The sequence below is a fragment of the Bicyclus anynana genome, chromosome 19 (assembly GCF_947172395.1).
Source record: "Bicyclus anynana chromosome 19, ilBicAnyn1.1, whole genome shotgun sequence".
In the NCBI taxonomy this organism is placed as follows: domain Eukaryota; kingdom Metazoa; phylum Arthropoda; class Insecta; order Lepidoptera; family Nymphalidae; genus Bicyclus; species Bicyclus anynana.
In genome coordinates this window covers 2,100,993-2,113,245 of record NC_069101.1, presented here as the reverse complement: position 1 = coordinate 2,113,245, position 12,253 = coordinate 2,100,993, and the positions used below count along the sequence as shown (strand labels likewise).

The following is a 12,253-nucleotide window of genomic DNA, read 5'->3' as shown; positions in this document are numbered from 1 at the left end:
TAGATCTTAATTATACGAGTAATTATGAATGATTGAAAACTTGAAATCTTCTATTTCCAAAATCAAAACATACAACACACGTGGGTTATCGAACTTATGGTAAAATAATTCCTCTATCTCGTGAAGAGAAATAGACAAAAGTCGACCAATGGCGACAGAGTTGTTCCAGCCCCTGTAGCCAAGTGGCACGTCGATTCTCTTTCTACGATCGCAAACGCTTTGAATGACATTTGCTATCGACAGGTCACGTGATCAAGATCTGTCATTCCGATACATTTTTCTAGTTTTCGAAAAGTTTGCGATCGTAGAAATAGAATCGACGTGTTACTTGTATACAGGGGCTGTTCTTACGTCCAAGCGTAACGAAAGAGATAGCGATTTTTCCGGTTGACCTGATTATTGGCTGACATTTGTCTGTTTCTCTTCATTAAAATGTCATTGGTCGCATGTTAGGCATACTGGCCACTTCAATAAGTTGGCTCATTTATTGAAATGTTTTGACAATATAAATCAATCAAGATGGCTACATCAAACCAAAACCCATTTAATTAAATACAAAAAACATTACCGTGAATGTCCAAACCCAAGCGAAGCCCAAGTTTCACAAACAAAATAGCCATTTAAATACAATTTGAAACAAAATAATGGGAGACAAGAAACGAAAACCTATACCGGGATGGCTAAACTTTGTATTCGGGGGACTGAGTGGGTAAGGATTCGTTTCCTTCTTCAACTGCCACCTTCTCTACTGTAGTGCATGATCATTAGGACGATTATTATAACGCCTGATTGCTTTAGTGGTTACTAACTACTAGAGTACTCGTACTAGGTACCAGCCTAGTGCATTCAAGTCCGTGGGTTAGCTTACAATACCATTATAAGCATAGCTTCGCTTTTGGTTGCTACCTCAGAACCATAGCGTAATTACGAGTTGCATCGACAACCGACCAGGTCTTTGGCTAAAAAACAATCTTTCATGCTTTTTATTATAATTAAAAGGATTTTCTGTCGATTCTGGTTGACATTGTCGCTTGGATTCATTGTTTTTTCAATACTTAAATGAAATGCCATTGATTGAAAATCCAATAGAACATCCTACATAAAAGCCATATAAAACAGAACAACAATTCGCTGTTTACCTCTGCCTATGCAACACATCCTACAATGGTTTACCTGTGTCCATACGTGCTTAGCCTAATGTGCCTATAATTTAACCAGCAACCAATAACCTTTAGACGGGAACACGGCAATGCCGTCTGCTTGCTGGTCATACCATGAAATACTTTCCTGGGCAAATTCTGTCACAAAAGGTCCTATTTGATTAATTTTTCATCACGATGGGTATAACCTATCACATAAGATAGATTCACAATTTACACTGGAATGGTCTTTGTTTGAACCATAAAATACTTTCCCAGGCAAACTGTCACAAAAAGCCTTACTTTTCAGCATGATGGGTATTTCCGTGGTACAACCAGCTGACTTGGTCAAGACGAGAATGCAACTCATGGGTCCCAAGGGAGACAAGTCAGTGATCTCCACGATTTCAGGCATATTGAAGAACGAAGGCATTTCTGGCTTCTACAAAGGGCTAAGCGCTGCACTGTTCAGACAAGCCACTTACACGACATCTAGACTGGGTGTCTTTAATAGTTTGAATGATTTTTATTCGAGGTTTGGAATCTGTTACTTAAGCACTATTTTATAAGACACAGACTTTCGCCTCGTTTGTCTTTTCGTGATAAAGTCTAACACCTACTAAACGGATTTTCATGTAGATTTCACTAATAGATAGAGTGATTTATGAGGAAGGTTTAGGTATATAACTTGTCAAGGTTTTGTATAAATCGGTTTAATATAGTATATGGCGATAGGTAATCGTTGTAAGTGTGGGAAAAAGTCAAGCCGCTTGGGAGTTTTCATCAACCAAAGAAGGAAATCAAACAATACATCTATACTTATAATAAATCTGTAGAGAGGTCAATTCTGTACATGAAATATATGTCCAAAATATCTATCGGCGGGTGATTAGTGATCGATACTGATGCCAAAAATGCAATCAGTAAAATTTTTGTCTGTCTGTCTGTCTGTCTGTCTGTCTGTCTGTCTGTCTGTCTGTATGTTCTTTATAGAAACAAAAACTACTGGACGGATTTTAACGAAACTTGGTACAATTATTCGACATACTCCTGGGCAGGTTATAGTATACTTTTCATTACGCTACGATCAATAGGAGCAGAGCAGTGAAGAGAAATGTTGAGAAAACGGGAGAAGTTACTCAATTTTTTAAGCTTCCGTCGCGTGTACAGCCTTAATGGTTAAAGCTACATAGAAATCATTTATGACGGAAATATTCTCCTTAAAATTATCTATAAAAACACAACAGAATATATATGTCTATCTTTTATGGTTGACTAACAATAACACGTGTAACTCCCGATAGCTTAGCAGTTTGGAGCTTTCTAATTATATTTGTCTACTTTTATGTTTATAACACTCATCACTCATCCCAAATAAGAAAGTTGACATTATTACCTATTCAATAAAAAGAGAATCATAAAAATCGGTAAAGAAACACCAAAGTTATACATGAAAAACGCTAAGCCATCGTGCGTGAATAACTAATTCATGCTTTAAGGATTATTTTTGTGTAACGCTTGCCGCGCTCGACGCGACTCGCGGTGGGAGGAATAAATAAAGAAGTGCAGCCTTAATGAGTAGGGGTAGGGTAGGGTAGGGTAGGGGTAGGGTATGGTAGAGTAGGGTAGGGTAGGGGTAGGGTTGGGATAGGGTGGGGTAGGGGTAGGGTAGAGGTAGGTCAGGGTAGGATAGGATAGAGGTAGTTGAATGTTTACAACGACTTTCACGCAGACGAAGTCGCGGGCGTCCGCTAGTGGTTGAATAATTTTCTGTAATGCGATTTTATTGAATTTTGGAGAACCCGACTGTAAAACCAACTGCGTTGTAAGTATCTTAGTAGACATGGCGAAATTGTGTCTTACGTTCGACTGCCAATGTCGGTTGACAAGTGATAGCCCAGTGAATATGATCTCTGCCTTCGATTCCGGAGGGTGTGGGTTCGTATCCGGTCCAGGGCATGCACCTCCAACTTTTCAATTGTATAAGATAAATAAGATAAATATACTTTATTTGCACACCACAAAGACAAAAACAAGTGAAATAAAAAACAAATTAAGAAGAGATCAGCATACAAAAGGCGGCCTTATCGCTAAGTAGCGATTTCTTCCAGGCAACCTTCGGTTTAGGAAAACTTAAGGACATCAGCAGGTGGCGTAAAACAAAAATAACCATAGTATTAGTAATACACATACATACAAATAATTTACATCCTAATACATAAACAATATTACACAAATACCTACAATAATGAATAAAATACATATCAAAATATACTAATAAATACCTTATATTGAAAAGAAATAATATATACAGATCGTCTTTACTGCACCAGATAATGAGTCTTTACGGCATTTTTAAAAATGACCAGTGTCTTTGATTGCCGTATGTTTAAAGGGAGAGCATTCCATAACTTAACGGCTTGCACAACGAAAGAATGTTTATAAAATTTCGTCTTATGCACGGGTAAACATAGAGTTAGTAATCGACACTGTCTCAGTTCAGACTGCACTCCCTGAAACGTAAATTTCTCCTTCAGATACACAGGAGATTTTGGATTAAACAACACACAGTACAAAAGTGAAAGTACATGCAGATCCCGGCGACGACGAATAGGGAGCCACTTGAGCTTCTGACGGAATTCAGAAATATGGTCATATTTGCGTAGGCTAAATATGAACCGAATAGCAAGATTTTGAAGTCGCTCAAGTTTATTGAGTTGGTCCTCAGTTATATTTAGATAGCTCGCGTCCGCATAATCTAAAACCGAAAGAAGAAGAGAATGTGCTAACATAACTTTAGTAGGAATTGGTAAAAATGATCTTAAACGTCTCAGTGAGCCAAAAGTAGCAAACATCTTTTTACTCAACTCTTTGACATGCACGCACCACGACAACTGGTTATCAAGATGAACCCCAAGATCTTTAACTGTGTCACAAAAAGGAATAGTGGTACCATTATACAAAACTGGCCGGAGATCTACCCAATCAACTCTTGAGATGAGGGCAGGACTACCAATAATAATGGCCTTAGATTTTAGGGGATTTACCTTAAGCCCATACTGTCTGCTCCAGATATCAATTGCGCTAAGGTCACAGTTTATAGCAGAGACAGTTGAGTTTAGGTTCTCAAGAGATGAAGAGCGGTATATTTGGATATCATCTGCATACATATGGTAAAGAGAAGTTATATTTTGAGTGATCGAATTAATGAAGATAGAGAAAAGTAATGGAGATAACACGCCACCCTGAGGTACCCCTGCCGTAACATCGCACCAAGATGAAAAGAAGTCATCAACCCGAATGCGCTGCTTACGGCCTTTGAGGTAGCTCTGAAACCAGTCTATAACCGATGGAGATATGTTAATAGAGCGTAATAGACTCAACAAAATGTCATAGTCTACAGAATTAAAAGCATTACTGAAATCAAGCAGAACTAGTACAGTGAGTTGTCTATTATCCATCGCCCAACGAATATCGTCAGTAACTTTAGTCAAAGCGGTAACCGTACCATGACCAGGACGAAAACCAGATTGTAATGGACTTAAAAGTAAATTTCGGTTTAAGAATACGGATAACTGCTGGAAGACAAGTTTTTCAAGGACTTTAGAAAGGAACGGCAAAATAGAAATTGGACGGAAGTCAGAAAACGTTGTGGAACTAATTTTTTTAGGAAGAGGAATAATTTGTGCATTCTTCCAAGCCTGTGGAAATTCACTGGAATAAATGGAATAGTTGAGGATATGTGTAAGAACTGGGGAAATAATATCAATGATAGGAATAATCATATTACGGCTTACGCTATCAGAACCAACAGCATTCGAAGCGATAGACAAAACACTCTTCTTAACATCACATTCGGTAAAAGATTCGAAAGTAAACGGAAGAAAATCTGGTGTTGGTATAGAAGAAAGAGTGGTAAGAATGGACTCCTTTTCGGTACTGTCAATTGTATCGGAAGTAGAAAAATGTTTATTGAGAAGTTCTAAATCAATATTTATAGGATTGTTCGAAGATGATTTTCCAACTCCAAGTGTATTAAGAAATTTCCAAGTTTTAGCGGTGTCACTATTTTGTACAGATTTATAAATGTGGCGTCGTTGAGCATCTCTACACAATGTATTGCAGCGATTCCGGGCTTTGTGATATTTTAGACGATTAATATCGGAGTCCTTCGTTTTGTACTTTTGCTTAGCTGTATTCTTTTTATGCATTAACAATTTAATTTCCTCCGATAGCCAAGGAGCAGGCAAGTGCTTCATTTTGACAGGTTTTACTGGTGCATGCATATCGTAAAGTTGAGTAATCAAAGTATTAAAAATGTCCACTTTACGATCGAGAGTGTCTGCACTTGTAATGGCAGTCCAATCTAAATTATTTGCGTCCTCGCAAAGGCGACCTTTATCAATCCCTGCAAAGTTACGCTGCAGAAGAATTTTTGATTTAGCTTTAGGAGGACGTATTTTATAGGAGAGATAGATCAGATCATGATAAGAAAAAGAATTGGCAGGACATTGACCGTGCTTAAAAACGAAATCAGGAGATGAGACAATAATGACATCTAGAAGTGAAGGAATACAACCGGGAGAGTAATGTGTAGCAGCAAGAGGCAGGACAGATAAATTACAAGAATCAAGAATAGATAAAAACTTCTTGCTACGATAGTCATCCTTTTGTAAACATGTATTGAAGTCACCTAAAACAATAGAATGACTATACAGAGGAATTAAATTTTCCAATAAAATTTCAAAAGAGTGAAAGTAATTAGGTATAGAAGGGGGACAGTAAAATACTCCAAGAAGAATTTTAATATGTGAAAGTTCGACTTCCAGTAATAAATGCTCAGCTGCATCAGGTAAAGGAGGTTGAGTAGACGAACTAACAATAGAAAAAGGAATGTAAGATCGTAAGTAGATCGCTACTCCACCCCCTCCCTTACCCACACGATCATTACGGATAAGCCTATAACCGGGCAGTGAGTAGGAAGTTGAGGGTAAACAGGTTTTCAGCCAAGATTCTGAAATTAAAATGGCATGAATATTACGGGACTCAAAAGACGCAAGCATATCTGGAAAATGAGCCGGGATACTTTGCGCATTTAAATGGACAACATTAAAGTTTTTCAGACAATCTGAGAAGTAAGAATCAAGGGTAACATTAAGCGGAAGTAAAGATGTACTGTGGAAGCTATCATCACTGGAGCTAGACGACATAGACAAAAAAAGGTCACTATCAATACTGCTAATCGACATTATAATATTTAAATATATTAAAATATAAATATATATTATTTTAAATTATAATATAATAAAATATATAATAATTAAAATTAAGTATAAAAATTAAACTTATGTAATTACAAAAAAAAAAAAATCGCAAAAAACTATGTACCTCTTATTTCCCAAACCGCCAGCTACCCAAAAAACAATCGATATAAAAACAATTATTACACAGAACAAACAGAGAAGAGAAAAAGTAATAAAAAAAAACATATAAACAAACATGCTTAAAATTAAAAAACTTAGAAATAAAATTTAACTTGTATGCTTTTTAAGAAATTAGATATCACGTGTCTCGAACGGTGAAAGAAAAACATCGTGAGAAACTCTGCATACCTGAGAATTTTCTTAATTCTCTGCGTGTGTGAAGTCTGCTAATCCGCATTGGGCCAGCATTCTGAGAGGAGACTCAAGCTCAGCAGTGAGCCGAATATGGGTTGATAATGATGATGATTAACTCCTCCGCTATAAGGAGAGAGGCCCTAGCCCTGTAGGGGACCGTTAAAATAGGTTTTCATAGTGATATTATAATTCTATAATCAGTGCTTAGCAATCATATACCTACCCATTTTTAAATTCTTTATCAGGCTTAAAAGTATGTATTAATACATAAGTTAGTGAAATCGGCAATAAGCCAAGAGTTACAACTGCTGGATACCTTCAGCATCTCAGACTAAATACATAAGGACTAGTATCTTACCCAAATTCCCGAATAAAATTTTCTGCCATTTTCGAATTAAAGAGAAAAACGAGCTTAGATTTCATACATATCTTATACTAAACTAGCAGTTTTTGTTCGTTTTTTACACCATTCAAGTACACAAAAAGGTATTTTTACGGAGGTTTTTAACCGACAGACACGATTGAAAACTATGAAACATCGATTCTATAGAGACAGTGTTTATAATCGCATAAGATCGTTGATCATATACTTTGACAGAAAAATAATGTCTTGTGAGGCAGGTCTTTATCTAATTAGTCTGAGTTCAGCATGTACGGCGTGCCGAGTTTCCCCGTGAAGCTGGTGGTAGGCAGCGTGGCGGGCGGCATCGGCGCCTTCGTCGGCAACCCGGCGGAGGTGGCGCTCATCCGCATGACTGCCGACGGCCGGCTGCCGCCCGAGCAGCGGCGGAACTATAACAACGTCTTCAACGCTTTGGCTAGGTAGCAATTCTGAATTTTCAGAAATATATATGTAGGTAGCAGGGGCGTCTTGTTCTAATAACAACCGAGAAACAGGGACATTAAATTTCCCTCTCAGGCGCACATACTCGTTAGAAAGAGATAAAAAAATGATACCCGACGTCGAATAGCTTGCCATTGCTCGTACGACCGCGAATTGTCTGGGCGTCCATTGCTGTTTCTGTTCATAAATTAGTACCTAAAAAATACTAGTACAAGCATTTCGCCGTTGTACGCTTACCAAGAAAAGCTAAAATTCATCAGCTTGTTTGCGGTTTGCGTAGAGTTTAAAGTATAGATTATAGAAAGTGTGTGGTAATACGATATACCTATTTCGAGCGTATAAAATAAATTACAATAATTAATATGTTAGGACTATATATGGATTTTTAAAAGGTAACTCGGTGGGAATCGTGTTGTTAGAACAAGACGCCCCTGGTCGGGACGGGATGCAATCTTTTTGACTTCTCCGAATTCCGAACCGCGCTCATGATCCTGCGCAGTCCTCGTTTTGTGATAGTGTATGAGAGTTGAGGGGTACGGAACCGCCTCCCACTCTACACGCGGTCATCGCGCGTGGGGTTGATCTAAATAGATATGTGTTATGAGTACGTCCGTGAAATGTACTCAAGTGCACATCATAACTAAATACAGTCTCTTTCGCATAATAAATTGTTCTGGAGGGAGCTCGGCTGGATGGAATCTCAGACCAACTATAGAAGGACCTGCATCGCACTCATGGTCACGAACAATATTGTCTGTCATTTTCTTAGGAAAACGAGCTTAGATTTGGTATATATCATATACTAAACCAGAAGTTTTTGCCCGTTTTTTACCCAACTCAATTACACAAAAAGGTATTTTTACGGAGCTCTTTAACCGACGAACACGATTACAACTATTTAACATTGATACTATAGAGACAGTTTTCATAATCGCATTAGATCGTTGATCATATACTTTGACAGAAAACTAACGTCTAGTGAGGCAGGTCTTATAAGTACAATAATTGGTCTGAGGGATGGAATGAATCCAGCAGGGCAAATCACATGGCCAAGTTGAAAACGGCCCTTATGTAATAAGGCGAAGGCGATGATCCCGCGCATTTCCAATGCAGGTACTGCGATTGTATACCTAAGTGTAGGTATTGCGTGTGCGACAGCACCTACCTACCGATGCGCAGCTATCCTCTCCGCATTTCGTTGGCTTAATAAGCCGCTATATCTTATTTTGGTTGCAGAATAAGTCGAGAGGAAGGTCGAGCCATGTTGCTACGCGGCGCCACCGCCACGGTCACCAGGGCCATGGTGGTCAACGCCGCGCAACTCGGCACCTACTCGCAGGTCAGACCAATCCTGGACCTGCAGCCATGTCGATTCTCTTTCCATAAACGCTAACGCTTCGAAAATTGGAATGACAGATCCTATCAGCAACTTGATCACGTGACCTGTCGATAGTGAATGTCAAGCCCCAGGATTTGTTATTACGCCGCATAGGTGGTATTTTTAACCGACTTCAAAAAGATGAGGTTCTCAATTCGTCGGAATCTTTTTTTTTATGTATTTTCATTTTGACAGACTTCACACACGCGGAGAATTAAGAAAATTCTCTGGATTGCAAGTTTCCTCACGATGTTTTTTCTTCACCGTTTGAGACACGTGATATTTAATTTCTTAAAATGTACACAACTGAAAAGTTGTAGAATAATAGAATAAATATAGAATAATACTTATCTATACTTATAATAAATCTGTAGAGAGGTCAATTCTGTACATGAAATATATTTCCAAAATAACTATCAGGGGGTGATTAGTGATCGATACTAATGCCAAAAATGCAATCAGTAAAATTTTTGTCTGTCTGTCTGTCTGTCTGTCTGTCTGTCTGTCTGTCTGTCTGTCTGTCTGTCTGTCTGTATGTTCTTTATAGAAACAAAAACTACTGGACGGATTTTAACGAAACTTGGTACAATTATTCTACATACTCCTGGGCAGGTTATAGTATACTTTTCATTACGCTACGATCAATAGGAGCAGAGCAGTGAAGAGAAATGTTGAGAAAACGGGAGAAGTTACTCAATTTTTTAAGCTTCCGTCGCGTGTACAGCCTTAATGGTTAAAGCTACATAGAAATCATGTATGACGGAAATGTTCTCCTTAAAATTATCTATAAAAACACAACAGCATATATATGTCTATATTTTATGGTTGACTCACAATAACACGTGTAACTCCCGATAGCTTATCAGTTCGGAGCTTTCTAATTATATTTGTCTACTCTTATGTTTATAACACTCATCATTATCCCTAATAAGAAAGTTAACATTATTACCTATTCAATAAAAAAAGAATCATAAAAATCGGTAAAGAAACACCAAAGTTATACAAGAACTATGCTAAGCCATCGCGCGTGAATACTAATTCATGCTATATGGATTATTTTTGTGTAACGGTTGCCGCGCTCGACGCGAGTCGCGGTGGGAGGAATAAATAAAGAAGTGCATCCTTAATGAGTAGGGTAGGGTAGGGTAGGGGTAGGCTTGGGATAGGGTAGGGTAGGGGTAGTTGAAAGTTTACAACGACTTTCACGCGGACGAAGTCGCGGGCGTCTGCTAGTTCTATAATATAATAATTAATTGAATAAAAGAATTTGAATATGTGCAGGCTCGTGAGCAGTTGTTGTCAACGATTGGCGACGGCATCATCCTGCACTTCATCGCTTCCCTGATCTCCGGCCTGTCTACCACCTTCGTCTCGCTACCCGTCGACATTGTGAAAACACGGTGAAGGTTTTTTTTACTTTACAAGTTAGCCCTTGACTACAATCTCACCTGATGATAAGTGATGATGCAATCTAAGATGGAAGCGTGTTAATTTGTTAGGTGTATGATGAAAATCCACAACCAACTACGGTTTCTACACATCGTACCGGATCGCTAAATCGCTTGGTTGTATGTTTTTGTCGGTAGGGTGATAACTAGCCACGGCCGAAGCCTCCCACCCAACAGCAAGAATCCAATTAAGAAGATCTTAATTCCTCTGTCTTGTCAATCCACCATGCATACCACTGCGCCACGAAGGCCGTCTAAAGTACGTAATTATCTATAGGTAGGCAAATTCGTTCGTAACACTCCTGATGTTCTGCGCGCACGACTTCATACCCGCGCAGTCCTTTCCCCCGTCGCCCACATATCATGGGAATGTCATCAATGAACTTGCCAAGCTATAGTAGCTATAGGCCATCTAAAGTACCTAATAAGCATCCAGGCTCGGTTCAGTGGTTAGCCCACGTGGTTTCGGATCTCAAGGTTCAGCAGTTCGAGTTCTCAGTAGTTTCTAGATCGACTCGAATCCAGAACCTCCTCGAAGCATCATAATCATAACCTAACCTCATTACCAAAGAGGCTTTATCAGAAGAAAATAAATAAATTTATAGGCTAACTCCTACTTGCAGCTTTTCAGTTATCTGCTTTTTCAGAAATTAAATATCACGTCTCTCAAACGGTGAAGGAAAACATCGTGGGGAAACCTGCATACCTGAAAATGTTCTTAATTCTCTGTGTGTGCAAGTCTGCCAATCCGCATTGGGCCAGCGTGGTGGACTATTGGCTTAAACCCTTTTATTCTGAGAGGAGACTCGAGGTCAACAGTGAGCCGAATATAGGTTTTTAATGATGATTTGTTATAAACAGTGTGCAAAATTCAGCGAAAGGTCTCGGCCAGCTGCAAGTGTTGCGAAGTATAATCCAGCAGGAGGGGGTCTTCGCTCTGTGGCGCGGCTTCATACCGACCTACGCGAAGCTCGGACCCCTGACTGTGCTCATGTTTCTGTTCCTCGAGCAATGGAACGCGCTCTACTACAGGCTTACAGAATAGGAAGAAATAATACTCTATGCTCTATGGTAACGTTTATCGAGGCTAAAGATAAGGAACCATGTTTTTATTAAAACTGTTGTGATAAATGAAAAATGCATGTATTTTTAAAAGTAAAACTTCTTTAAGCACGCTTACATAAGAAGTAAGCTGGTGTTACGTTACGAAAAGTGTAATCAGGTGAGGCAAACGGACAGGGAGTGATAAAGAAGTTTTACTTCAGTCGTTGTTTAAATCTCAAACACTGCATTTAAACTATTTGTGACGCAATTTGTATTGTGATTTGTGAATGTCATATAAATTTCCATTATTGTTAGGAGATCTGTTAAATCATTAAGAAAAATGTCAGCTTGACAAACTTTTAAGACTTAGCTGTCATTTATGATCAAGTTACGTAATTGCATTCGCTAACTCGAACGCTTTAAGACATTGAAAGCCACCGAATTCGTATGACGTTTATTACATAGATGTGCTGCGAAATAGCTTTTGAATCACTCAATATAGTTACAATGTATAATAATAATGTTAAGAAGTTCGGTTGACTATAAACTCAGAGACACTCAGTTAGCGAATAACCTGATATAAATGTTTTGCAAGTGTTTTTGACATTATTGTATTATCCCAGCCTCTTTTTATTAACCTAGGTAACTCAAACATACCTTAGTGTTTTTCAGATAGCATGGGTACGGTGACAGCCGTGTGTATGACGTTCATAATACTATTATCGTAAATAACGGGAAACTTTCAAGAATGAAACGACCTGTCACCCGCACCATCCTACATG

General features: G+C 38.6%; 1 protein-coding gene across 1 annotated transcript; it reads left to right on the top strand.

Annotated features, from left to right (window-relative positions):
• Positions 1-375: 375 nt before the first annotated feature.
• On the top strand, positions 376-12,185 carry LOC112056266 (mitochondrial 2-oxoglutarate/malate carrier protein-like). The gene is made up of 6 exons (XM_052887440.1): positions 376-709; positions 1,450-1,674; positions 7,406-7,579; positions 8,838-8,940; positions 10,261-10,379; positions 11,289-12,185. Exons 1-6 carry the CDS (start codon positions 645-647, stop codon positions 11,470-11,472), a joined length of 870 nt encoding a protein of 289 aa, XP_052743400.1. The 5' UTR covers positions 376-644; the 3' UTR covers positions 11,473-12,185.
• Positions 12,186-12,253: the final 68 nt, after the last annotated feature.

Excerpts from the sequence above, each read along its gene's own strand:
- LOC112056266 (XM_052887440.1), top strand. The coding sequence starts at position 645 with ATGGGAGACAAGAAACGAAAACCTATACCGGGATGGCTAAACTTTGTA. Across the intron at positions 1,675-7,405 it reads TTGAATGATTTTTATTCGAG|CATGTACGGCGTGCCGAGTT; the intron begins GTTTGGAATCTG and ends GTCTGAGTTCAG. Across the intron at positions 8,941-10,260 it reads AACTCGGCACCTACTCGCAG|GCTCGTGAGCAGTTGTTGTC; the intron begins GTCAGACCAATC and ends GAATATGTGCAG.